Source organism: Alosa sapidissima, chromosome 8 (genome assembly GCF_018492685.1).
Source record: "Alosa sapidissima isolate fAloSap1 chromosome 8, fAloSap1.pri, whole genome shotgun sequence".
NCBI lineage: Eukaryota > Metazoa > Chordata > Actinopteri > Clupeiformes > Clupeidae > Alosa > Alosa sapidissima.
Genome location: NC_055964.1, coordinates 17757551 through 17781762, shown reverse-complemented (window position 1 = coordinate 17781762; position 24212 = coordinate 17757551). Strand labels below are relative to the sequence as shown.

At 40.3% G+C, this 24212-nt stretch overlaps 4 protein-coding genes across 7 annotated transcripts; 3 read left to right on the top strand and 1 right to left on the bottom strand.

The window, feature by feature from the left end:
• Positions 1-336: 336 nt before the first annotated feature.
• nelfb (negative elongation factor complex member B) lies at positions 337-6362 on the top strand. Its single transcript, XM_042101685.1, has 13 exons — positions 337-605; positions 1033-1193; positions 1280-1379; positions 1505-1735; positions 1879-2064; positions 2349-2461; positions 2560-2662; positions 2774-2869; positions 2973-3115; positions 3646-3752; positions 4852-4993; positions 5157-5265; positions 5775-6362. The coding sequence occupies exons 1-13, from the start codon at positions 504-506 to the stop codon at positions 5931-5933; spliced, it is 1752 nt and encodes a 583-aa protein (XP_041957619.1). The 5' UTR covers positions 337-503; the 3' UTR covers positions 5934-6362.
• A 184-nt stretch (positions 6363-6546) lies between these two features.
• On the bottom strand, positions 6547-15238 carry LOC121715770. 2 transcript variants are annotated; one of them, XM_042101686.1, is made up of 8 exons: positions 15085-15238; positions 14805-14969; positions 13397-13482; positions 13116-13197; positions 11915-12063; positions 9704-9771; positions 8660-8789; positions 6547-7007 (listed from the first exon to the last, which is right to left on the bottom strand). In XM_042101686.1, exons 2-8 carry the CDS (start codon positions 14967-14969, stop codon positions 6602-6604), a joined length of 1086 nt encoding a protein of 361 aa, XP_041957620.1. In that variant the 5' UTR covers positions 15085-15238; the 3' UTR covers positions 6547-6601. The 2 variants fall into 2 exon arrangements, with proteins under 2 accessions (XP_041957620.1, XP_041957621.1); XM_042101687.1 differs by having other exon boundaries at positions 14805-15007; positions 15085-15210.
• Positions 15239-15335: 97 nt separating this feature from the next.
• Positions 15336-17356, top strand: LOC121715772 (P2Y purinoceptor 2-like). 2 transcript variants are annotated; one of them, XM_042101689.1, is made up of 3 exons: positions 15343-15581; positions 15906-16309; positions 16555-16644. In XM_042101689.1, exons 2-3 carry the CDS (start codon positions 15924-15926, stop codon positions 16571-16573), a joined length of 405 nt encoding a protein of 134 aa, XP_041957623.1. In that variant the 5' UTR covers positions 15343-15581; positions 15906-15923; the 3' UTR covers positions 16574-16644. The 2 variants fall into 2 exon arrangements, with proteins under 2 accessions (XP_041957622.1, XP_041957623.1); XM_042101688.1 differs by having other exon boundaries at positions 15336-15581; positions 15906-17356.
• A 3563-nt stretch (positions 17357-20919) lies between these two features.
• Positions 20920-23749, top strand: LOC121715413 (P2Y purinoceptor 2). Of its 2 annotated transcripts, none has more exons than XM_042101106.1 (2): positions 20920-21011; positions 21741-23749. In XM_042101106.1, the coding sequence occupies exon 2, from the start codon at positions 21786-21788 to the stop codon at positions 22812-22814; it is 1029 nt and encodes a 342-aa protein (XP_041957040.1). In that variant the 5' UTR covers positions 20920-21011; positions 21741-21785; the 3' UTR covers positions 22815-23749. The 2 variants fall into 2 exon arrangements, with proteins under 2 accessions (XP_041957040.1, XP_041957041.1); XM_042101107.1 differs by having other exon boundaries at positions 20926-21011; positions 21770-23749.
• The last annotated feature ends 463 nt before the right edge of the window (positions 23750-24212 follow it).

Here is a 24212-nt window from a genome sequence, read left to right as displayed (position 1 = left end):
TTCAGTGTCCAGGATTTTTATTTTTATTTTCCTGGACAGACCATGAAAATCCTGGACAATCAGGAAAATCCTGGACAGGTGGCAACCCTACTTATAGCTCCTGATTGTAATGGCAAATATTTTAAATGGGATTACAACATGTAAACCTTACTGTATAATATCTTTTCTGTGCTTTTTTAATTGTCCTTTTTATTATTATTCGTAATTAACATTTATTTATTAAATAATCGATTGCGCCCAACTGTCTACGTGATCTAGGCTACCAGAGTCAGCTGGGCAGTCGTCTCGTCTCTCCTACTGACAAAGTGGTGCGTAACGGAACTATGTCTGCGAGTGCACGCATCCACACGAGCCTCTTGCAGAGTTGCATGCTTAGGAAGTGTGATTCACTTGAACAATACCAACAACAAGTGACAGTTTTAACGTTGTGGATAAATATTTAGGTGTATGCATAGTTGAATATTTTCAAAATATACAGGAAGCACCTCTACAAAGGGGTGAAAATGTTTGCGGGGCTAAGTGAACTGGGCATATCTAATGGCGAAGATTTGAAAGAAACTCTAACCAACTGCACAGAACCACTGAAAGCCATTGACCAGTTTCAGGTAACGTTAAGTTGAAGCCAGCGACCTAACGTTACTGTCACGATTAACTAGTCTCTTCTTCAACTAGTATTTGCACTCTTTAGTGATTTTTAAAGTATGTTTTGTGTTGGAATTTTATATACTATATACTATATAGTCTGGCAAATTGTATGCATGGTCAGCGTACATTTTAGCTAGCTAGCATCCGTTCATTAGCGTTAATGTTATTGCAGCATGTCATCGTTATACATTAGCAGCTATGCGGGTTAAACAACAGTAAATGAAAGGAAGAACGCAGATAATTATTTGTTTTATGTCAGTTCACTTGGTTAGTAGACCATCACACACCATCATTTAGATAATATCTAATTCATGTTATTGTAGTCGTGCAGGTATTTTCGCCTTGACAAACGGTAACTGTTAATCGAAATGATGATTCTTGATCTAGATGGAAAATGGCATATTGCTGCCAACGCTGCAGTCTGCTCTACCATTTCTGGACCTTCATGGTACCCCAAGACTAGAGTTCCATCAGTCGGTTTTTGACGAATTGCGTGACAAATTGATGGAGCGAGTTGCCACTATAGCGGAAGGAAAGGACGAGGATAGGTAAGCTGTACTGACATGAGATTCTTGAAATATCACAATAACATATTTGCGATATATTCTAACGTGTTAAACCCCCGGGATGTTAGGTATTCTAAACTGGAGGAGTTGCTGGAGAAAAGCTTTCCCCTGGTGAAGATGCCCTCCATTCAGCCCGTAGTTATGCAGGTTCTCAAACACCTGCCAAAGGTAAGTAATAGACATTCCCAACAGGAAGAAACAGTGGCCACAACTCTTGAAATAAATAGGAGTGCAAAACAATTCCCACTTTCTGTTTCTTTGAACATCTACCCTGTTTCAAACCTATATGCTAGGTCCCTGAGAAAAAGCTGAAGCAGGTGATGGCTGATAAAGAGCTCTACAAGGTCTGTGCTGTTGAAGTGAAAAGACAGATCTGGCAGGACAACCAGGCTCTGTTTGGAGATGAAGTGTCCCCTCTTCTGAAGCAATATATTGTGGAGAAAGAGGCTGCACTCTTTAGCAGTGATCTCTCTATATTGCATAACTTCTTTAGTCCTTCACCCAAGACACGACGCCAAGGAGAGGTAAACCAAATCGATACACTTAACTTGTTTCACAGGACTTGATGAACTGAGGTGTCTCTGCATATTTCTTCCAATCCTGTGAAGATGAAGCATCTGTTATCTCAGTTAATGTTAAAGGCCGTGTTTCTGCCCTTTGCTCTCAGGTTGTACTAAAACTGACCCAGATGATTGGGAAGAATGTGAAGCTGTATGACATGGTACTGCAGTTTCTGCGCACTCTGTTCCTACGGACACGCAATGTCCACTACTGTACCCTGCGGGCAGAGCTTCTCATGTCCCTTCATGATCTCGACATAAGTGAAATCTGTCTAGTTGATCCTTGTCATAAGGTAAGGGTGAACGTGTGTGTCAATGACTTTACAGTGTGTTTTATGTGAAGATATGTTGTTGTGTCAACCTCCAAAAAGAGCCTCCAAATGTTTCCCAGTTTTGTCTGTTTCAGCCTGGATAATAAAATGCTGAAGTGTAAGAGCTTTTTGATGCCATTCATCCAAGCATGAAAATATGGAAAATAGCTTTGTTTTGTGAGAATTGGTTTGTCGCTTGTCTGTGTTGTAATATAGCCTTTAAAAATGATATTTCTCATGCATTAATTATTCTTCTGTTTCAACAGTTCACCTGGTGTCTGGATGCGTGCATCAGGGAAAAGTTTGTTGATGCCAAGAGAGCCAGGGAGTTGCAAGGCTTTCTGGACGGGGTCAAGAAAGGGCAGGAACAAGTACTGGGGTATGAAAAACAATGCAGGGCCAAAACCGAACGCAGTGCATTTCAGATCACCTTTGGCTAGCATTGAGTACTTTACATTTACCCCCTTTTCTTTTAAGGGATCTTTCTATGATACTCTGTGACCCATTTGCCAGTAACACCCTGGTCCTGAGTACTGTAAGGAATCTGCAAGAGCTGCTTAGCCAGGATGCTCTTCCCAGAGTAAGGATTTTCAGTATACTTAATATCATTTCTCCTCATACTGAATACATTTTAAAATATATTAGTCACTTGCATGCATCTTTCATTGTGTATGTGCCTGTGTGAGAACAGGACAGCCCAGACCTACTGCTACTACTAAGAATGCTGTGTCTGGGACAAGGCGCGTGGGACATGATCGACAGTCAAGTTTTCAAAGAGCCTCGACTGGTATGATCATCGCATATGCACTCATGGAGTGCGGAGAGCTGAGAAAATGTGTTCATATGACTCTCTGGGATCTAGGATAAAACAAAATCCCTGTCTACCCTAGGAACTGGAGGTGGTTACTCGTTTTCTGCCTGCCATGATGTCAATAGTAGTGGATGACTACACCTTCACTGTGGAGCAGAAGTTGCCGAGTGAAGAGAAGACCTCCATCACCTACCCCACCACTCTGCCTGACACCTTCACTAAGTACGCCAGTCCCTTTAGGCTCTGTAAATGCTCTTAAATGCCTTTATCTACATGCATAGTTATGCCCATGCCTAAAAAACAAAGACCTTTGCCCTACCACAGAGGGGAATAACATCATGGTAATTTAAATACTTGCTCGTAATGTCTGTGGGCAAAGTAGTGCCACTATACCTCAACAATATTGGGCTTGATAGTATAGTTGATTATCAATTGCCATACAACTAAAAATTAAGTTGCAAACTACAGTCAAGTTGTGGAACAATAAGGATATCCTGTGTCGACATGTTTACAGCTATTTTGTGAAGAATTTTTACAAGATGCTGTTTGTTTAGGTTTTTAGATTTTTTTTTAAACAGTGGGATCCATTCATCATTTTGAAACAATTCCATTTGTACCACAAGTACCGTACATTTTCCCTCCTTTCAAGCCCATTTTTTGCAGGGGAAGGTATTTCATAATTCTGCTGTGAATCAAATATGTCTCATAATGACGTGTAATGACATGTGTTGCTGGGCATCTCTCTACTTCAGGTACCTTCAGGAGAACAGAGTTGCCTGTGAGATGGGTCTGTATTATGTGCTCCACATTGCCAAGCAGAGGAACAAAAATGCCCTGCAGAGATTGCTTCCTGCTCTAGGTAAGTAGAAACACCTTCCACACTGCAAAAAACTGCTTATCTAATAAAATCTAACCAAGATTATTAGTCTTTTATCAAGATAAAAATAACTAGTTTGTTTTGTTTTCAGTATAAAGAGACTTGCCTAGCGCTTTCTCGTTAAATCATTTGACTTAATTTAAGAAAAGTTTGACTTATTTTAAGACATCTCATCCTGAAAACAAGCAAATTTTTCTGCCAGTGCGTTAAGCAAATTTGTCCTAAAAACAAGCAAATTTGTCTGCCAGTGCGTTAAGTAAATTTGTCTTGATAAGACTCCTTAAAATAAGTCAAAGTCTTCTTAAATTAAGTCAAAATGATCTTACGGGAGAGCACTAGGTAAGTCTTTTCATACTAAAAACAATACCAAATAGATTTTTTGATTTTATTACAAGATTAATAACACTTGGTTAGATTTCATTTTTTGCAGTGCAGTATTTACAATAATAGCTTTGTTTTGGAACTTGTCCGATGTATAACAAGTCATTATGTATTTCGTATTGACTTTTAAAATACAGTTAGAAATACACACAATAAAGTTATGACATTGAACCATCTTGTAGGTAGGTTCACTGCAAAAAACTGCTTATCTAATAAAATCTAACCAAAATTATTAGTCTTATATCAAGATAAAAATAACTAGTTTGTTTTGTTTTCAGTATAAAGAGACTTACCTAGCGCTTTCTCGTGAAATTATTTGACTTAATTTAGGAAAAGTTTGACTTATTTTAAGACATCTCATCCTGAAAACAAGCATGAAACATGATCTTATTACAAGATTAATAACACTTGGTTAGATTTCATTTTTTGCAGTGTTCTAATGTAAGTTGCAACCACTAGAGGGCCCCAGAGATCATTGACCACAATTGGGTGGCAAGATGTTTTTCAACTCCCTGTCGAGTGTCGCCCATATGGCACATGGTTTAGACTGACAGTTTGGTACAACTTGTTTTTGACTGTGTTTTCTTGGCTGTGGCCCAATGCGAAGTCAGGCATCATAGTGCATGTGGGGAGTGTGGACAGTTAAAACATAAGCCCTCTGAACTTTAACAAAATGTTTCCTCTCTTCTCTGATTGCTAGTGGAGACTCACAATGACACGGCGTTTGGAGACATCTTTCTGCATCTCCTGACTGGTCACCTGACTCTGCTGTCTGACGAGTTTGGAGCAGAAGAGTTTTGTGCTGCTGTTTTTGACACATTTCTACTCACCTCCTGCTCCAGGTATAGCCACGCATGCAAAGGCACATTCATAAAGAAGACGAGTTCAACTGTGCTTTTGTCAGTGTCATTTGGTGTTGCATTAAGAAATGTAATGAATTATGTCTTGTGACAGTTTTTTCCCCTCCCTCTGCCCCTAAACCCCCATATAATGTCTATATCACAGCAAGGAGAATGTGCACAGGCACACACTACGCCTTTTGAACCACCTCTGTCTGAAAGTGCAGCCCTCCGTCATGGAAACCCTAGTGAAGACTCTCGAGCCTCCTAAACAGGTTTGTCTTAGTGGTTTGTCACTGTATACTGATGTGTCATGGTTTTCTGTTGTTTAAATGTCACTGGTGGTTTATTAGCCCCTAACCTCTAGTCTTAGTCATGCTGCAATGATATCAGTTCTGGGTTCGTAGTTCTCCTTTTTGTGGTTCAGGTTTAGTTTAGCAGACAGGGCAGCTTAAAATAACATGTACTTTACCAGAAATACTGATACATTACTTGCAATTGACCTGAACAATGAGCCGATAGCTTTATCGGCTGATATCTTTACTGTACCCAAGTGGAGATTTGTCTTATGTAGCTATCTCAGAAGTTTCATGTTACACACAATGATGCAACATCAAACATCAACAACCAAAAGACGGGCGACCAACACTTACGTTCAGAACACCGTAGAATACCTGGAAATCAAAAGATTAAACAGACAATCTGATCTGACTTTTTATGAGTGTTTGTGCTCCTCTGAGCTAGTGTCAGAATTAACGCACCAATAACTGTTGTGACCCTACAGTGCAGTGAGCCTGTGAAGGAGCTCTACACCCAGCTGACGGAGAAGCTGGAGGCCCAGAAGAAGAGTCCCCCTGAGCCAGAGGAGCCCCCCTCCCTGGATCTGGGCCTGCACCCCATCACTGTCCCCACCACCCCGGCCACCCCCACTACCCCTCTCTGAGACTGGAGCTCAGGGGGAATCATGGGAAATCACCAAATGGGTCTGCTCTAACAACACCTGCAGCGGTCTGTGGCTCAGTGCAGTCTGTCCACCAACTGGTAGGACAACAGTTGGATTACATAGATCATCAGTGGGATTGCTATAGGACTGGGGGTACTCTTGTTATTACTTTGTTTTTTTTTTTCCTTTTCTATATTTTCTCAAATTATTTTAAAGCTCATTTTTCATTCTTTAAAAAAAAAGGCTGTTAATGAAGTTTTGCATTATTGTGTATTTTCGTTTTATGAAATGTAGACTCATTTAATTGTTGTTGTATATGTTCAAAGTATATTTTCTTATGTGCAGTGTGTACACTGAATATGCTCTCTGTTGTGTGAATTGTATTTGTGGTACAGTAAGCTGTAAATAAAGTAATTATTTAGGAAACTAGTCACAACCACTTTTTGTGTTCCGTGTAGCAGATAGTGTAATCATAAACTGGTACGTTATTCCTCAAGTAGGCTATTTGTCCGATACCAATGTTTCACACAATTTTTGTGTCTGTGCCTTTATGTGCATTATCCTGCTTCTAGTCTTCTTTAGAAACCTGCGCAAAAGAATCTTGCTGGTTCCCTGTGTTTGATAAAAAGATTTATTTGTATACACCAAAAGTAAATGCATTGAGGAGATTAGGTCCAGCTCTGCTTCTTCTCTCTCTGCTTCTTAGTCACAGTCACTTTCAACTGCCCTGGGTCCCATCTAGTGCTTCCCACAGACTCGTTCGGACTGATCGGGTCTGATGATGCTGCGTCCCAAGCGCGCTCACACTCCAACTTACCATTATAGGCTGTTTCATTGGCCCTCTCTAAAGCCACCAGCTGAAGGTCCTTTGTTGCTGCTCCAGACGTGCGCGTGCCCTGAGTCGTGTCTCTGGAGTTGAGCCACACTCCGTGCAGCTGCAGGCCCTCCAGCTGGAGCACCAGCTTTGGCATGTTGGGTGTGCAGCATGGAGCCTCCAAACAGGTGTTGGAAGGTACAGTGGCCAGGGGCCCACCGCTCAACTTGGAGGTGCCACAGCTTGAGACAGTCAGAGGCCTGGAAGATGACATGGAAAGCCTTACTCTCATGGCCTTGTCCAAGAGCCTAGCTTTTCTGCAATATGATTAGTCACACCTATTTAACAGCAGCTGAATGTCAACTGAAAAATGAGTTGACGGAAGTCTTTATGACTAGGACTAGTACTACTAGTAATACTACTATTTTTAAACTAGCCGTTATCTATTTGTGATTTTGTATTCTTTGCTTTTATTTATGTTAAGCACATGAAATATAACTTGCACAAACGCATTTTATAAATACACTTGCCTTACCTAATGAATTCAAAAACAAAAACACCTAAATAGTCATTGTTAATCCAAGGTGTCATCTACTAGCCCGAGAAGCAAATGTAATTTGCTGCCGCTAGGGTGCGTCTAGATTTCTAGGCTAGTCATCTGCTGCATGTGCAGTGATCTTTAAAATTGTGCATTGTGTCAGTATCGGAAATCTTCACTTCCTCAACCAGTTCAATGTTTCTATGCTACCGCACTAAAAGGAGAATTGCAAGATGGTTGATGAGAAAGGGGAAGCTTCAAAATGCCATACAGTATGTAGAACAGGTCAGTACATACAGTAGTTGGATTTTATTTTTAGGTAGCGCAACACAACCCCTCTAGCAAAGAGCAGCTAACAACATTAGTCTCGGAGAGGAATGATAGAATAGCTCTTCAGAAATGTTTGCAATACTGGTTTTGATCATGCGAAGGATATGGAATGTTTTTTGTGCCAAAATTAAATGAAATATGAAATCAATAAATGAAATATGAAAAATAAATAAATATGAAATAAATAAATACAAGATTAAATAAAAAGTTAAATAAAATGTGAAATAAATAAATAAAAGATTAAATGTAAAAACCACATTGACATTTACATTCCATATGCACGGTCTTGCAATGTGCCATGAAATAAATATGAGGATTGACTGTCTTTTGAAATAAACGTTGACATACACATTATGGGAAAAATAAGATTTGAATGCATGCAGTTCCTACTGGGAGGCCTGTATTTTTAATATAGCAAGTGTAAACTTACTTTTTATTTTTACAGGAAAGCAAATAGTCTACATTTCAACTTAAATGTATTACAATCACTGTACATTGATGCAATTTTTAATCATCCTTCCATTTATGTGCCACAGGGATGCAGTGTAGGCTACTCATTTCCACAGTATACTACAAATGCAGCTACAAACCATCTAGTTTTGCGTCATTTCAACATCGCAACACATTCCCTGACAGTGGTAGCCTCAACAGATGCCACCAAGGCCATGGCAAGTTTTGCTGACTAATTGCAATCTATGAGTAAAACAAATCACGACTAAATACAAATATTTAGTCGTCTGACTCCAATGATGCTGCATTCATTCAAAGATATAAAACAGGAAATAAATAGCTGATAAAAGATCAGTGTCACTGTGATATATACTGTACAAGTGCACACAAATGTCAAATAAATATGCTTATGTGATACGTGAAGAAGATTATGGGCATGAGTATAGTATGTATGATAAGCATCAGCATTGTTTACCGTCATGTAATACAGGAGTAGAGCGAGTTATTACTGCGCACTATCATGCGGTGAAGTTTGGATTAATCTGCCGATTCAGCCCAGGGACGCACATGCTTTATCAGACCCCCTATTCTTACCTCTTGTTTGAACTTCTCAGAGGTCTCCATGGTGCATCTTGAAACATGACCTCATAGTGCTGCCTGAACAGTGGGGTCTTCATCTTCACCTCATGGCATTTCACTGTATTCTCTTCACCCTGCTCTGAGACTAGAAGATAGGCACCCCAGATAGACATCATCATTATCTGGGAGATGTGTTGTCTTCCATTCTAAGAGGCCGTTTACACGACACCGCCGGGTGGATTTTCTCTTACCGCTTTCACACCTTTAACGACTCCGGCAAGAAAAAACCTCGCGTGTACACACAGAGGTGTAACCGGCTAAATGTGCTGTAGTGCATATGCCAGACCAGTCGATGGCGCCGCTGTGCAGAAGCTTCACGATTATTTCGCGTGAATCGCGTAGAAGAAAACATTGTTGAAACAGTTTGTTAAGCCAGAGAATGTCTTAATAAGTGCTCTGGTTAAGCAGTCGCATGAAATAAGGAGACTACAGACAATTCGGTTTTCAATTCAACTGTTAAACTAATAAAGTTCATTTTCAAGGTATGTGACTGCTATGTGAAATTTCAAATGCTTAGCCTACGGATTGCATTAGGTCTGAGCACCACTGGAGAAAACACTAACATGCAGTAAGCTAACGTGTGCTTCTAACTTAGGCTACATTGTGCACATAAATCATGACAGGGGAAAGAAAAACATTTTAATATGATAAATAAATGGTTTGGTTTGTTTTGACAAGCAACATGTCAGGTCGAGTGCTGTGGCTGAGTTGAGAGGTGGGGCTATGTCGTCATAAAGTTGCCGGCTTCGCACCTACAGGCGTCTACACGGCGAAAGTTAGCTGGCGGTTTCAAAAGTTCCCACACGGAAGCCGGTTTCAAAAGCTATCGGTTTCGGTCTCCTAAACTGCCGGCGTCGTGTACATGCAAGGCGTAACCGTTAACAAAACCTCACCGGTTTCACAAAAACCGGCGTCGTGTGCACGGCCCCTAAATGACCCAGTTTGTATTTGACTTGCCGTTATAAACCTAAGACTGATTTCAAGATTTGATTGTCTTACCTGGAGTAATACCAGCACACTGAGAAATGCAGGGCTTTTGAAAGAGAAGCGGAGTCACTGGCTTCAAGCTGCAAGGAGAATTGCTATTTAGAGGCAACACACGCTGCATGCTATATTTGGGGGCCAAGCAGCGAAGCTGCGAAGGCACCCATTGAGTTACTAGCTTTTCCTATTATTATTAGTCTGCCATTGGAGTCTATGGCCGCCCATAGAACGCCTGGCTAAAAAGTTCAGATTTTTTGGCAGAAAGTTTCGGGACACTCCACTGACCACTCACACTTATTTACAGACCTCTAAACCCAGCCATCTAGCGCCACCAACAGGTCAAAATCTGGCCAAAAATTGAATCGCTGGGTCTAAAGTTATGAAATTTGGTACACTGATTTAGCACTGTCCCATGATCACTCTCACCAATTTACAGAACTCTATGCCCAACATTCTAGCGCCACCAATGGGTCAAAACTGGATTGCATTAACGCATGTGACCATTGAACGGTGCATCCGATTTTCACAAATCAGGCACTGTTGGAATCCCTGGACTGACCCAAGTTCAAAGACTCCTATTACGTCACTTTCCGCCATATTGGACCTCCGCCATATTGGATTTAGTCCAAACTCTACGAAAAGTTTCAGCGGTTACAAATTTCATCCGATTTTCACAGAACTTGGCGGAGATGATCTTCAACCCGAGCCGCACAAACGATACTTGTCAGATTTTTCAATTTCATTTTTGTTTGCCCGTGACAGCCAATCAAATATGGTGATGAAGCCGCCAAACAGGAAGTGGACTAACATCTCCGTGACGCTTTGAGTTAACATAACAAAACTCGATACCATTAGTCAGGACACTGTCCCAATCACTCACAGCAATTTTTATGCATATACATTGAACACTCTAGCGCCACCACCAGTTCAATGCTGGACATGCGTTCATGCACGTGATCCTTGACTCTTTTGTCTGATTTTCACAATTGAGGTAGCGTCTTAATCCTTGGAACATCCCGAGTTCATCGACCCCTATCCCATCACTTTCCGCCATATTGGACCTCCGCCATATTGGATTTGGTCCAAACACTACGAAAAGTTTCAGCGGTTACAAATTTCATCCAATTTTCACAAAACTTGGCGGAGATGATCTTCAGACCGAGCCGCACAAACGATACTTGGCAGATTTTTTAATTTCAAGTTTATTTGCCCGTGACAGCCAATCACACATGGCAACAATGCCGCCTTACAGGAAGTGGGCTAACATCTCGGCTATGCTTTAATGTATGAAGTCCAAACTTGGTACAGGGACTTGGTATCTGATTGTGAGGACGCACTACGAAATTGGCATCATGTGGCCTCAATAGGGGGCGCTGTAATACAGGAAGTGAGCTTGTATCTCAGCAACGCTTCGGAGTAAAAAGTCCAAACTTGGTATAAGGACTTGTTACCTGATTATGATGACGCACTAGGAAATTGGAATCATTTGGCCTCTATAGGGGGCGCTGCAATACTGGAAGTGAGCTCCTATCTTAGCAACGCTTTGATGTATGAAGTCCAAACTTGGTACAGGGACTTGGTACCTCATTGTGAGGACACAGTAGGAAATTGGCATCATTTGGCCTCTATAGGGGGCGCTGTAATACAAGAAGTGGGTTCATATCTCAGCAACGCTTCGTTGTATGAAGTCCAAACTTGATACATGGACATATTAGCTGATTGTGAGGACATGCAAGGAAAGTGGTCTCATTTGACCTCTAAGGGTGCTGTAATAAAGAAAGTGAGCTCACATCTCAGCAACACTTTGGTGTATGAAGTCCAAACTTGGTAGAGGGACATGGTAGCTGATTGTGAGAGCGCACAAGGACATTGGTGTAATTTGGCCTCTAGGGGCGCTGTAACAAAGTAAATGAGCTTATTTCTCAGCCATTCTTTATCCAATGGCAATCAAACTTGCTGTGAGTGCTTGCTCATGGCATGGCAATGCCATTCCTGCTATAGCGCACTGCTTGGCCCCCGCATTGCTGCTTGCAGCTATATTTTATGTTGTGATCCTGATTAAACACAAATTAATTTGAATGACTAGTATACTGTGAAAAGCCAAAGTAAAGTTATAGATATTGTCTGAATTGGTATGTCGTTCAAAAGGACGTATTGCCATTTTTTCATACTTGGGGATGCATGTTAAAGCCTTTGATGTTTTGTAACATATAATCAATGCTGTACCTATTTCTTCCAATCCTACTTGTAGATTTTCTCTGCATTTCTCGTTGTCTGTAGTCCACACCCTCTCTCTTAGTTTGTGATCTGATCTTGGTCCTGGTTCCACAAGAGCCCTGTGATGCAGTAGACAGCACCTGGAAATCACTTGAACTCTGGAGGATGAAAAATATTGAACTGTAAAAACGTAATCACTAATAATCACGTAATATTGATGTGGTGTGTATGTGATATGTACACTATGGGCCCTATCTTGGCGATCTGAAACAATTGGTAAGAGGCGCAAAGCTTAAAGACATTTAGGGCGTGTCCAGTCCACATTCGGCATGATTTTGTGATCAGACATTGGGCACAATTTTCAAAAGGGTTGTGCTATTCTGTTTCTTTATTCTTTGTGACTAATAGCCTACATGCATCTGCACATCTCCTTATCATCTGAACTCATAGGCAAAATGAAACTTCACAGTGGTCTCAACGACAAAACAGTTCTACACACTACACTACATACTTTCACCATTGACTGACATTGGGGTTACCATTGAAAACATAGCCTGAAAAAAGCAACACTAACCCCAATAATGTTCGAATGACTGATTAATGATATTTATCCTGCAAAGGAGTTGTTTGGAACTGGTTGCTAAGGGCTGCTTACATCTCGTGACAGTGCGTCTTTAGCTGTACTTTATATGCACCTTTTGCTATAGACCAGGTTTTTCTTGGTTAGTGGCGTAATGATTTTTAGAGGTTGTAAGATAGCTGTTCTCTGCGAATCAGATAAGTTCTCACATACTAAAATCACTTAAACTTGTTTTTTATGTGCATTGCTTTGTGCACAGTCCTGCTGGTGGTGGACAGAATAGTTGTTTTTCAGGGATGGGCTTGGGTTAGTGAAGGGAGATCATAATGCTTCAGTATACCAAGACATTTTGGACAATTATATGCTTCCAACTTTTTGGGAACAGTTCAGGGAAGCCCTTTTTTATTCCATCATGACTATACTGCACAAGGCAAGGTCCATAAAGACATAGTTGGGTGAGTTTGGTGTGGAAGACCTTGACTGGCCCACTGAGAAGCGATTTCTCCACAGGTAACTGCAGGCTGCTACATATTAATACCTATGGATTAAGAATGGGATGTAATTTCCTGTGGGTGTAATGCAGGCATCCCACTTTGTCTATGTAGTGTATAAGAATGGCAATTATCTCACATATGAAGCCCAGTGTGCTGTAGAACATCGGGACAGGCAAGAGCTTCTGATGTGTGGCATGACTTGTCTTGGTTCTATACACCTTCAAAATTAATACATGATCCATGATTGACATGATATTGCAATCAATTGTTATTATTAAAGATAAAATACCTTGTAGTAATGGACAACAGAAATATAATTGTTCTTGAATGATCAGCATGATTTTGCAATCAATGTTCATATTTAAAATGCATTGGTATTTCGATGCTTTATCACAGGCCGATTGCAAATAGGCCTACCTTGTATCAATGGACAGCAGAAATATCTCACTGTTCTTGAATGATCTCAAATACAGAGCACTGGGCAGACTTTGACTGTCCTTGTCCTATGTTGCGAAAGAAAAATAATCAGAGGGTCATTTTATTTCCACAATGAATAAACAAAAACACAAAAGGATTGCTGACAGTAGGCTACATTAGCCTATTAGGTAAGGGAGGGCCGTTTAAACCTCGTAGTGCATTAACTTCTGTGAACAGACCAGCGTGGAGTCCATTATCCCGCTTATTCCACTGTTGCCACTTGCGTTATGTTCATTTCCTGTTACAATTTAAACGTTTTAATCGCTAAAACTGTCTTGTTTGTAGAACTAATTTCTTCCGACACATATCAACTAATTTCTCAACTCACAGGACAAACTGCTGTTACTAGTTCTAAATGGATGGTTGCTACGGCCAAAGGCCAGTCGTTAGTTCTATCTCTCCCGTTGTCAAGCGGTCGTATCCCAAATTCTGATGAACTTTAGCTTTGAAACATCGCTATTTTACTTAGCCTGCTGTCATCCATCTAGCTAAAAGCCACCTCCGTCATATGCTACAATGTTGCAATGTCTGCATTTTACAGCTCGGATGCAACGTGACAGTTAATTTAAACTTCACAACGAGTTTGGCGAATTAATATACAAGTGTGATATGGCCAAACAATGGATCTACTTCATAGGTGTGCAGATAACATACGGTTAATGGTCGTTCTAAATTACGTAGGACAATGGGAAATTCAACCAAGCAGTGGAATAAGCTAGTGACAATGGCCCCACACAACAATGTTTTTCCTCATCTCTAAGGTCTCCCATATATGAAATGGATTCTTGGCTAAAAATATTTTACTGCTAAGAAAAAGGACTAAAATATAGCCTGTCCGTATAGGAGTTAAGGCATATAAATTAGTGCAGATCAATCACACAAGCTCTGAGAACTTTGAAACTTGCCATGTTTATAGTCAGGAAGTTGCTTTACCTACTAGAAAAGACTGGATGTGAATATCTTGATGTATGGAATGAATAGAGACATGTAAACACATACCTAAAATAGGCGGACATGCAAAAAATGAATATCTATGCAGAATGGTTTCATTTACTTTGTGGCTGCTTTACCAGGGATATGTTACAAAGTTCTCAGAGCTTGTGTGATTGATCTGCACTAATTTATATGCCTTAACTGGTTTTGGGGTGTATAACAATATCTTTTAATTTAACAATCTTAGCAGTAAAATATTTTTAGCCAAGAATCGATTTCATATAGGCCTATGGGAGACCGAGATGAGGAAAAACATTGTTGGGTTTAGTTCTACCTCCGGTAGGGTAGGGGTATCTCAAAAACTAAAGCCCTTTCTGACCATTGTCACTAGCCTGTAGGCTATGTATTGATCTACCGTTTTCCTTGTATCCTTGCTCGCCGCCTCAGACACGTTCCTTATCGTGTCTCCCTCTTGATGGATAGCGGACTGTCCAACACATCGCAAGTTGTCCAACACACTCCCGGTTGTTTGACGTGGTCTAGGTGGAGTACTCAGCTTCCACTGACAGGACATGGCCATCTGCGTTTCAAGATTCGTTCGTTCGCTATAGGCTAGTCCTGATTTGCTAATAGCATAAATCATTTTTTTCCGTAAACCTAGAACATGAATGTAACCTATAATTATGCCAACTTACCAGTATTGGAACAGAGGTATCAGTGTAGCCTACAACTTTATCACCTGAACATCCTTGTCAGTCAGCATATTAGCCTATGGGAACGTCTACTACAGAGTGTAATGTCATGCGAGGGTTTCTCCAAAATTAAGTTGGTGTTCTTTTTGAAACTTCGAATTATGGATTCCTGACCAGACAATGTGACGAAATAATTGCGTGAACAGAATCATTGTGATGTGGACAAAGACACACCTCAAACATTTTAGCATCATCAGCTGCTCTTGCAAAGCTGAATGAATGAATAGGCTACATTGCCTATCACGTGTGAGCTATGCGTGTAAGTGGTATAGTTCGAGTATATGTTTTGCCGATTTGTTTCAGTAATCTATTTTTGACCCTATACTTCAGTTCCGTTTCTAGCCTATATCCTCCTTTTAGGCTACACGCACCAACTTAAGACATCAAATCGTCTGACGCAGTAACTTGAGTGGTTGTCGATTGTCAGAACTAGGCTACACGTAAGTAAAAAAAACACAACATAGCCTATATTTAACGACCTTTGAAACGACTTGCAGATAATCTTTTCAGAGCGTTGAATGCAATGTTGATCAGCATCTTATACCAAAACACTACAATAACATTTTGTTAAAACCATTTATGTTGTTCAGCTAATTATGAATGTGTTACCCAGGTAATGATGTTAAACTTATTGACTTGGAATAAAAGATCATGATAACATATTAAACAGGCGTTTTTCTTTTAAAGGATGTTAGTAGGCCTACTTCAGAGCTATATTTTGCCTTAAATTTTGAACCAGACTTTGTTTTGATCTATTTTTTTAGACTTTCAGACAGTTCATTATGAATGGTTCAGGTTCCCTGTCTGCGCTGTTCTTCAACAGCAGCCCAGCCAACCTAAGTGCGCTGGAGTCCTGTGGCATACACACTCAACACGTCTCGATTGCCGTGCTGCTCTGCCTAGTCTTTGTGGTGGGCTTCTTCCTCAACTGCTTCAGCATGTGGGTGTTCTGCTGCATGATGCCCAAATGGAATTCCGGAACCCTTCTTCAGTTCCATCTGGTACTGAGTGATGTCATCATCACCCTCACCACACCTCTCATGGTGGCCTACTTCGCCCTTGGCAGCCACTGGCCATTTGGGAGCTTCCTGTGCCGACTGAAGATCGCTCTGCTGTTTGTCCACTTGTACGGCAGCGTCATGTTTCTCACCCTGATCAGTGTTCACAGGTATATGACTGTTGTCCACTTCAAGCGGAACCCCTGGATAAAGCAAAAGAAGTGTGTGCATGCTGTGTGTGCTGGGGTGTGGTTGCTGATGCTGGCTAAAGGCACTGCTTGCTTTGTGGTCTTTGACACAAGTCAAGTGGACAACCACACACTGTGTCTCAGCATCCACCAGGGAGAATACATACACACGTATTTCATCCTCAACGTTTTTTTGCTCATCCTTGGATTCCTCTTGCCCTTTTCAGTGGCTGTTGGGTGCTATAGTCAACTAGCAAGGTCCGTGTCCCGGATCAACAGCAACACAAAAAAAGGTCGCTCAATTAAAAGCAAGTCCAACAAAATGGTTGCTGTCTGTCTTGTTATATTTGTAGTCTGCTTCTTGCCCTTGAATGTTATTAGAACTGTGGGAGTTATAGTCAAGATGTTCTTCCCCAAAAACTGTGATGTTCTACTGCAAGTGGAGACTGCATACTATGTGTCGTGGATCATTGCTGGAGCCAACAGTTGTTTTGATCCACTCATCTATTGTTTTGGCTCACAGAACTTTAGCAGAGCAATTTACAGCTCACTCAGGAAAATTGGAATCAGAGTTCAAACAGTTCAGCCCGCTATTGATCAAGATGATCAGACAAAAGATGATCAGATGGATCCTTCAACAGTAAATGTAAACAAGGGCAACATATCATCTTCCTGCCTGTGAGCATAGGGCACAAGAATAGCTAAAGTTAATAGACATTGTCAAAATCCATCATGTGTAATCCTTCTCACCCCCTGCGCGGGACAATGGGAGCGCTTAGCTCTTTTAGCATTAGACTGCTGCACCCATCTTGTAGAAGGAACGCTACCACAGCTCTTTCATTCAGTCTGCCATTAGGAGTTATAATACCACTGTTATGAAAAACTGCACTGTTATTATTTAGGCTCAGTGTGAACTACTTCTATTCTTTTCAACAATTTATTTTGGATTCTTTTATTGTTTACTATTTCTGCTATTTATTCTTATTATTGCTAGATCCATCTTCTGTGTTGTAACTAGTACTTCTCCAGTGTAGGATTAAATAAAGTATCTTAAATGTAATTTGCATTCTGCATTGTGTTTCAATATGACTGTGTGTGTGTTTCAAACATTGTGCAAACTAAATTAATAGATGTAAAATAATTATGCAGGGCTCTTTTGCAGTAATTATTTTTAATTAATTAATTAATTAATTAATTAATTAATTAATTAATTAATTAATTATGCAGGGCAATTATGCAGTTGATCTTTATTTTCCATGTATGTAAAGCTTTATAGTGATGGATTTCAGTTGTCCTTTTGTCCCGGTTATAATTCAGTCTGCTCAAGAATATGTAGGCTACCTACAAACAGTCCAGACCAAGGGCCCTATTTTAACGCAGCACAAAGCGCATTCTTATCACGACGCAAAGCGTATTCCTATCTTACACTCAGATTTTTTGCCTTGCGCTTTTATTAGACAATGTGTCTAGAGGTGTGGCAATTAACGACCTCAGGTGTGGTCTAGCGCGTTATCTAAGCTATCTTACACCATCTAAAAAGCATTACCACTGTAAAGAAAAACCTGGTCTATAGCGAAAGCCGCATATGAAGCATAGCTGAAGACCCACTGTCACGAGATGAAAGTAGCAACTCCTCTGCAGGATAACTGTTTTGTTGTTGACTATGACACCACGGTGAAGTTAGTTTCACTTTGCCTATGAGTTCAAATAATAGAAGAGTGCAGATGCGTGCAGCCTATACTCTACTAGTCATAAACAGGTTTTAGTTTTAGTTAAACATGGTTTAGTGGAATACCTGTTCCATACATCCTCCGTGCAACAGATTCCTTCAAATGCACCGCTGACAATCCAAATACCGATGCGTTATTTGAAGTCACGCTGCTTGCTGTTAAAGGGAATGACAGATGTCACTCTCATTGGTTTAAAGTTACCCCCAAAACACACCCATGACTGATTAAGAAACAAGAACCGCCTTTTTGCACCAGGCGCCCGACATTTGATAACAAAACCACCCCCAATGTGGACTGGACAAACCCCTAAATTTATGTAAGCTATTCGCTAGTGACCATGTGTTTTAGATCGCTAAGATAGGGCCCAATGTCTCTTCAACTAAGCCACACAAACTCCATTTTACACCACTTCCGTCTGGGCCTGTTCTAAATCCATCACCACCAGCTTATACATATATCAGTCTAACTCACCATCCACCACTCAGCATTGTTCACACGGTAAGCATGCCTACATGTAAGCTACCATATTATACATAATATTATATATAAAGAATACCATATAAAGCAGCAGGAAAGTTAAACTGTTTTAACAAATCTGAAAGTTACCAAGTTTTAAAAGTGTATGTAGTAAACCTTGTAACCTCATGAGGTTAGAGTGCATCCATTTCCATCTGGTATGCTGCTGCCACTGCCAGGGGAAGACAACAGTGCATAAGAGAGAGTGATTGGCTGCAGCCTGCCTACTCCCCAAAGTCTGTACACCTCCAGGGGCCTCATTTATAAAACTCAGTGTAGAAACATTAAAACATTGAGTAGACCTACGGCCAAATCTTGCAATTTGCATACGCTCAAAAATATTCTGATTTATAAAACCATGGGGCGCAAAACAAAATTCATATTGCAGACTATGTGGTTTGTAGCAAAGTATTAAATAGGTCTACCTACACTAAACTGCAAACATTTTCAGTAAATCATGTTTAGTAAGATATTGATTGATATACCTTAATAATATTAATATAGGCCTAGCCTAAATCATGCCTCTCCCGACAGTGCGATCTACTAGGCTACTTGCACTGACTGCTAGCCTAAATAATAAAGTTCATGTTCACAGTGTAGCCTAAAGCGAAATTCATTAGAATTAATGCAAATTATTCTATGTTGACTTCTGCTGACATTGACACCCACGGATGTGTTAGGCCTAAGGAGATATTGTTTTCGTGAACAAAATATAAGCGCCTATAATAAGCCATAAAACCTTTTTCCTAAGTCTCCTAGAAGATTTACTCTATTAAAATGCACATTGTTCAAGCATAGTTACACTGACCATACGTCTTTTCTCTCATTTGGGCAACAGCTTTTTAGACTGCAAGGTAGGATTCTGAGACAACCAGAAACCCAGCTCATATGAAATAATGCCCCACGCATTATTATCCATATGATTATTTGTTTCAGTACAAATATCAATATTTTGCACCTTATGGTGTGCTGTATGATGAGCCCAAACGGTCATTAAGTTATTTTTGATACAAAATTGTCAGTCAGTAGGCTACTTATTTCACATATTGTAAAATGTCATACTTATATCGCTGTCTGCCAACTTTAACTTCCTTCTCCAGATTGATAGCCAATAAAATGATCGTATAAATGTTAGCATATTCATGAATCATTTTGCATTGACCTTTTATGGGATATTGTGGGATGACAATGGGAGGAGTATGACGCTCGTGCACGCACGCACAATTCAACGCAGGTCGGTATTTATAAGCAGCCGCCTGCGTAAAGTTTCCGCACGGTTTTATAAATCAGAATATTTTCTTGCGTACGAAGATGCAAGGTTTGGGCGTAAGCAATGTCTTAAGATGGAATCTACCATCAGTTTTTTAAATGAGGCCCCAGGACCCCACAAAAACACCTTCCCCTCTGCAATTAGTCTCAACAAAACAGCATCCTTTCTGTGTAGTGTTTTTGTACTTGCGTCTGCACTTTGTCCTGTATATACATATAGGATAGGCCTATAGCCTATATATTACATTATATTTGTACTTAAATACTTATTATGTGTCTTGTACCATTTCACCCAGTCAAATCCCTTGTTCTTTCTTTTTTGTGTGATTCTGAATTGTCCACCTATCAACAACAACAACAAAGCCAAGGATGTTATATGTGATGTGATAGCTATTACTAACAAATCAGAATACTGTTTTCTCTTAAAATTCATAAAGCTATCTCTATTGTCCCACTAACTCGTATAATGAAACATTACAAAAACAAGAGCAAGCAACAGACATTTGCCCTCTGTTAAAGAAAGTGAAACTTGAACCTGATCCAGATCAAGTAGGAGGGCGGTGAGTTTTTGTCTGAGTTACACACGTGCACACACACAGACACACACACGCAAGCACGCATGCATGCACACACACGCGCATGCACGCACGCACACACATGTACGCATGCACGCACACAGACAGATGGAAGGACCCGATTACAGTACCATCTGCCCCCTATTGGACATGAGGAGACTCTCACTCTCATGTCACACTTCTCTCTTTCTTGATGACTTGGTGACAGTAGTTGTGTTGTGTTATGCTACCTGCGGTTCAGCGGTGACCACTTGCACTAGTGGTGCCCACTTGCACTACACTGCAAGGAAGAGAGTTAAAGAGTGGTGCTTTAGGGCTGCAGATAACTGATCAGGAAACATAGTGTTGCCACAGTTCCCCTCTCTCTCTCTTCCTCTTTCTCTCTCTTTATCTATCTCTTTATGTGTGTGTGTGTGTGTGTGTGTGTGTGTGTTGTGGGTGTGTGTATGTGTGTGGGTATGTGTGATACAAAATGCCCCATTTAGAGGAAATGACTGTTCTTCAACGAATGAAGTGCAACAAAAACATTCTTATGTGCAATTACGCTCATAGTCATATCATGACCATGCTGAAGCTCTCCAAGACCATCTCCAAGTAGGTGCTTTGTAACGGCTTAAATGAATTTAAATGAATTTATGGGCAGCCGTGGCCTACTGGTTAGCACTTCGGACCTGTAACCGGAGGGTTGCCGGTTCGAACCCCGACCAGTAGGCACGGCTGAAGTGCCCCTGAGCAAGGCACCTAACCCCTCACTGCTCCCCGAGCGCCGCTGTTGATGCAGGCAGCTCACTGCGCCGGGATTAGTGTGTGCTTCACCTCACTGTGTGTACGCTGTGTGTGTTTCACTAATTCACGGATTGGGATAAATGCAGAGACCAAATTTCCCTCACGGGATCAAAAGAGTATCTATACTTATACTATACATAAATATCGATCTGATCTTTTTTAAAGAAACTGTCTGCTTCGCTCTGATTAAAATAAACTATATTGATACTCTTTTTATACACTCTTTGAATAGACACATACATACTTAAATGCAAAATAGTTATTTTTTTCATGTGAACTACTGCAAAACTAGCTATAAAGGTCTTCAGAATTGTGTCAGCAACATGCTGTCATTAGTGTAGTTTCAACTGAATTTTTGAAGATTCCTAAATCATGTGTTTTACACTTAGAATAATATATTAGTATAATATTGATGAGTAGTCTCCCTTTGCCTGACTTCTACTAGAATTAGTTTTTTTTTTTGTTGAAAGACAAGCACTGTTAATCAAGCAATGTTTTTTGTTTGTTTGTTTGTTTGTTTGTTTTGTGTTAATCAAGCAATATTTTATGTTTCTCGCACCCTCAAGCTCTTGACACCAAGGCATGATGAACAACTTGTCACAATTGAACACCTCAAACAGCAGCTTGCAGACTGCAGATTGCATTGCTGAGGCCCAGCACATCTCTCTCACTGTATTTATCACCCTGGTCTTCATGGTGGGATTTTGCCTCAACGGTTTCAGCCTGTGGGTCTTCTGTTGCCGCATGCCCCATTGGAACTCTGGGACGGTTCTACAATTCCACCTGGCCCTTAGCGATGCTCTCGCCACTCCAGCCACCATCATGGCAGCTGTGTATTTTGCCAATGACAGCAGCTGGCCATTTGGGAGGTTTCTGTGTCAAGTGAAGATTGGTCTACTCAGCGCACATTTTTATGGGAGCACCTTGTTTCTGATGCTCATCAGCATCCACCGATACGTGGTGGTGGTCCATTTCAATCGGAGTAGCCTCATGAAGCAAAAAACCTTCGTCAAAAAACTCTGTGGTGGGATCTGGATTTTTTTGCTGGCAAAAGGCATCATCTATGCCAACCTTCTCCCATCCAGCACTGAAAAGTCACGTCGCGTACAATGCCTCACCATTCATCAGGAAAAACTTGTAGATGCCTACTTTGTTATTAATTTCATTCTCTTCATTGTTGGCTTCCTTCTACCATTCTCTGTCTCAGCCGCCTGCTATGGCCTACTTGCTAGCTCTGTGTCTCAAATCAACCCAAGCACGGCCCATGGTCCAGCAGTCAAGTCAAAGTCCCTAAGGATGATTGCTGTTTGTCTTCTGATATTTGGACTGTGTTTCCTGCCACTGAATGTCACCCGAACTATAGGAGTAGTGGTGAAGAGGTTCTACTCAGACAGTTGTGATGTTCTTCGACGAGTGGAGACTGCTTATTATGTTTCTTGGATCTTGGGCGGTGTTAACTGTTGTCTGGATCCTCTCATCTACTTCTTCGGCTCAAACAATTTCAGGAGAATGATTTGGAGGTCTCTCAAGATCTCACGAGAGGAAAATAGGAATGAGTCAGAGACAATTAGCCAAACTGGTCGGAGAGTTGTAATCAATAATGGCACATAAATGATCTTGACAGACAAAAACGGCCCTTTTATGTTTTTTGTTATCTATGTTACTTTTTGAAATAGAAATGGCATTTCTTTGTAAATACATTTTTGTTTTGTCGTGGTTAGGCATTTGTTTTTTTGTTCCACTGTTAGCTGTAGTATTTTGTATAGCCTCTAACCACAATTAATGTTGTATACACAGGACTGTATATTAACTTTTTTGCACATTGCACTGCTGTTGATAGATTTGTAGCACTAGCCTCAAAATCTGTTGAATTGGATAAAAACATCTCTAAAAATTAATCAGGGCAGTACATCAATTGTGGTTGGAAATTTGGCCTGCTGCATCTGCAATGAAAAAAGATCATGTAGTTTTTGTTTTTCTAAAAACAGAAAGAACAATCCCTGTTAGTTCCATGTAGTTTGACTTTTCAACAACCATCAGAAAGAGAGAGGTCATGCCATGGATGTTTAGTGAATTTTTCTAAGGTGCTTCTTAATAGGAATTGGAAGTCAGTTAATTTGTTTCGCAATAAGGTGTGCAAGTAAATTTGATTTTATTCATCTTTAGATCATATTTTTGAGTGGGCTAACTGACATGTCAAAAAGTGTGCAACTGTGCATCCATGAAATGCGTCACTAGAAACACATCCATGAAACCATCCCATACACAAAATGTAGCCTGTGGCTAAAACAGCACTAGGGAGAGTGTTGTGAAGATTTATATTAAAACCAATAGCATGCAGGCTTTAATTAAGCACTAAAGGGGAGTATAGAGCTTAGCGTATGATGTTTGACAGACAGAAGCGAGCATTCCTTTTTTTCTTTGAACTTTTAATTGTGAATGTTTTGTGATTAAAGAAACTGTCTGCTTTGCTCTGATTAAAATAAACTATATTGATACTCTTTTTATACACTCTTTGAATAGACACATACGTACTTAAATGCAAAATAGTTGTTTTTGTTCATGTGAATTACTACAAAACTAGCTATAAAGGTCTTCAGAATTGTGTCAGCAACATGCTGTCATTAGTGTAGTTTCAACTGAATTTTTGAAGATTCCTAAATCATGTGTTTTACACTTAGAATAATGTATTAGTATAATATTGATGAGTAGTCTCCTTTTGCCTGACTTCTACTAGAATTAGTTTTTTTTTTGTTGAAAGACAAGCACTGTTAATCAAGCAAATCGTAATAAGTGTTGTGAAGATTTATATTAAAACCAATAGCATGCAGGCTTTAATTAAGCACTAAAGGGGAGTATAGAGCTTAGCGTATGATGTTTGACAGACAGAAGCGAGCATTCCTTTTTTTTTCTTTGAACTTTTAATTGTGAATGTTTTGTGAATTCTCAAGGGACTACGATTCCCTGCACATAGAAGTATAACACACGCACTTAAAATAAACAAGTGGC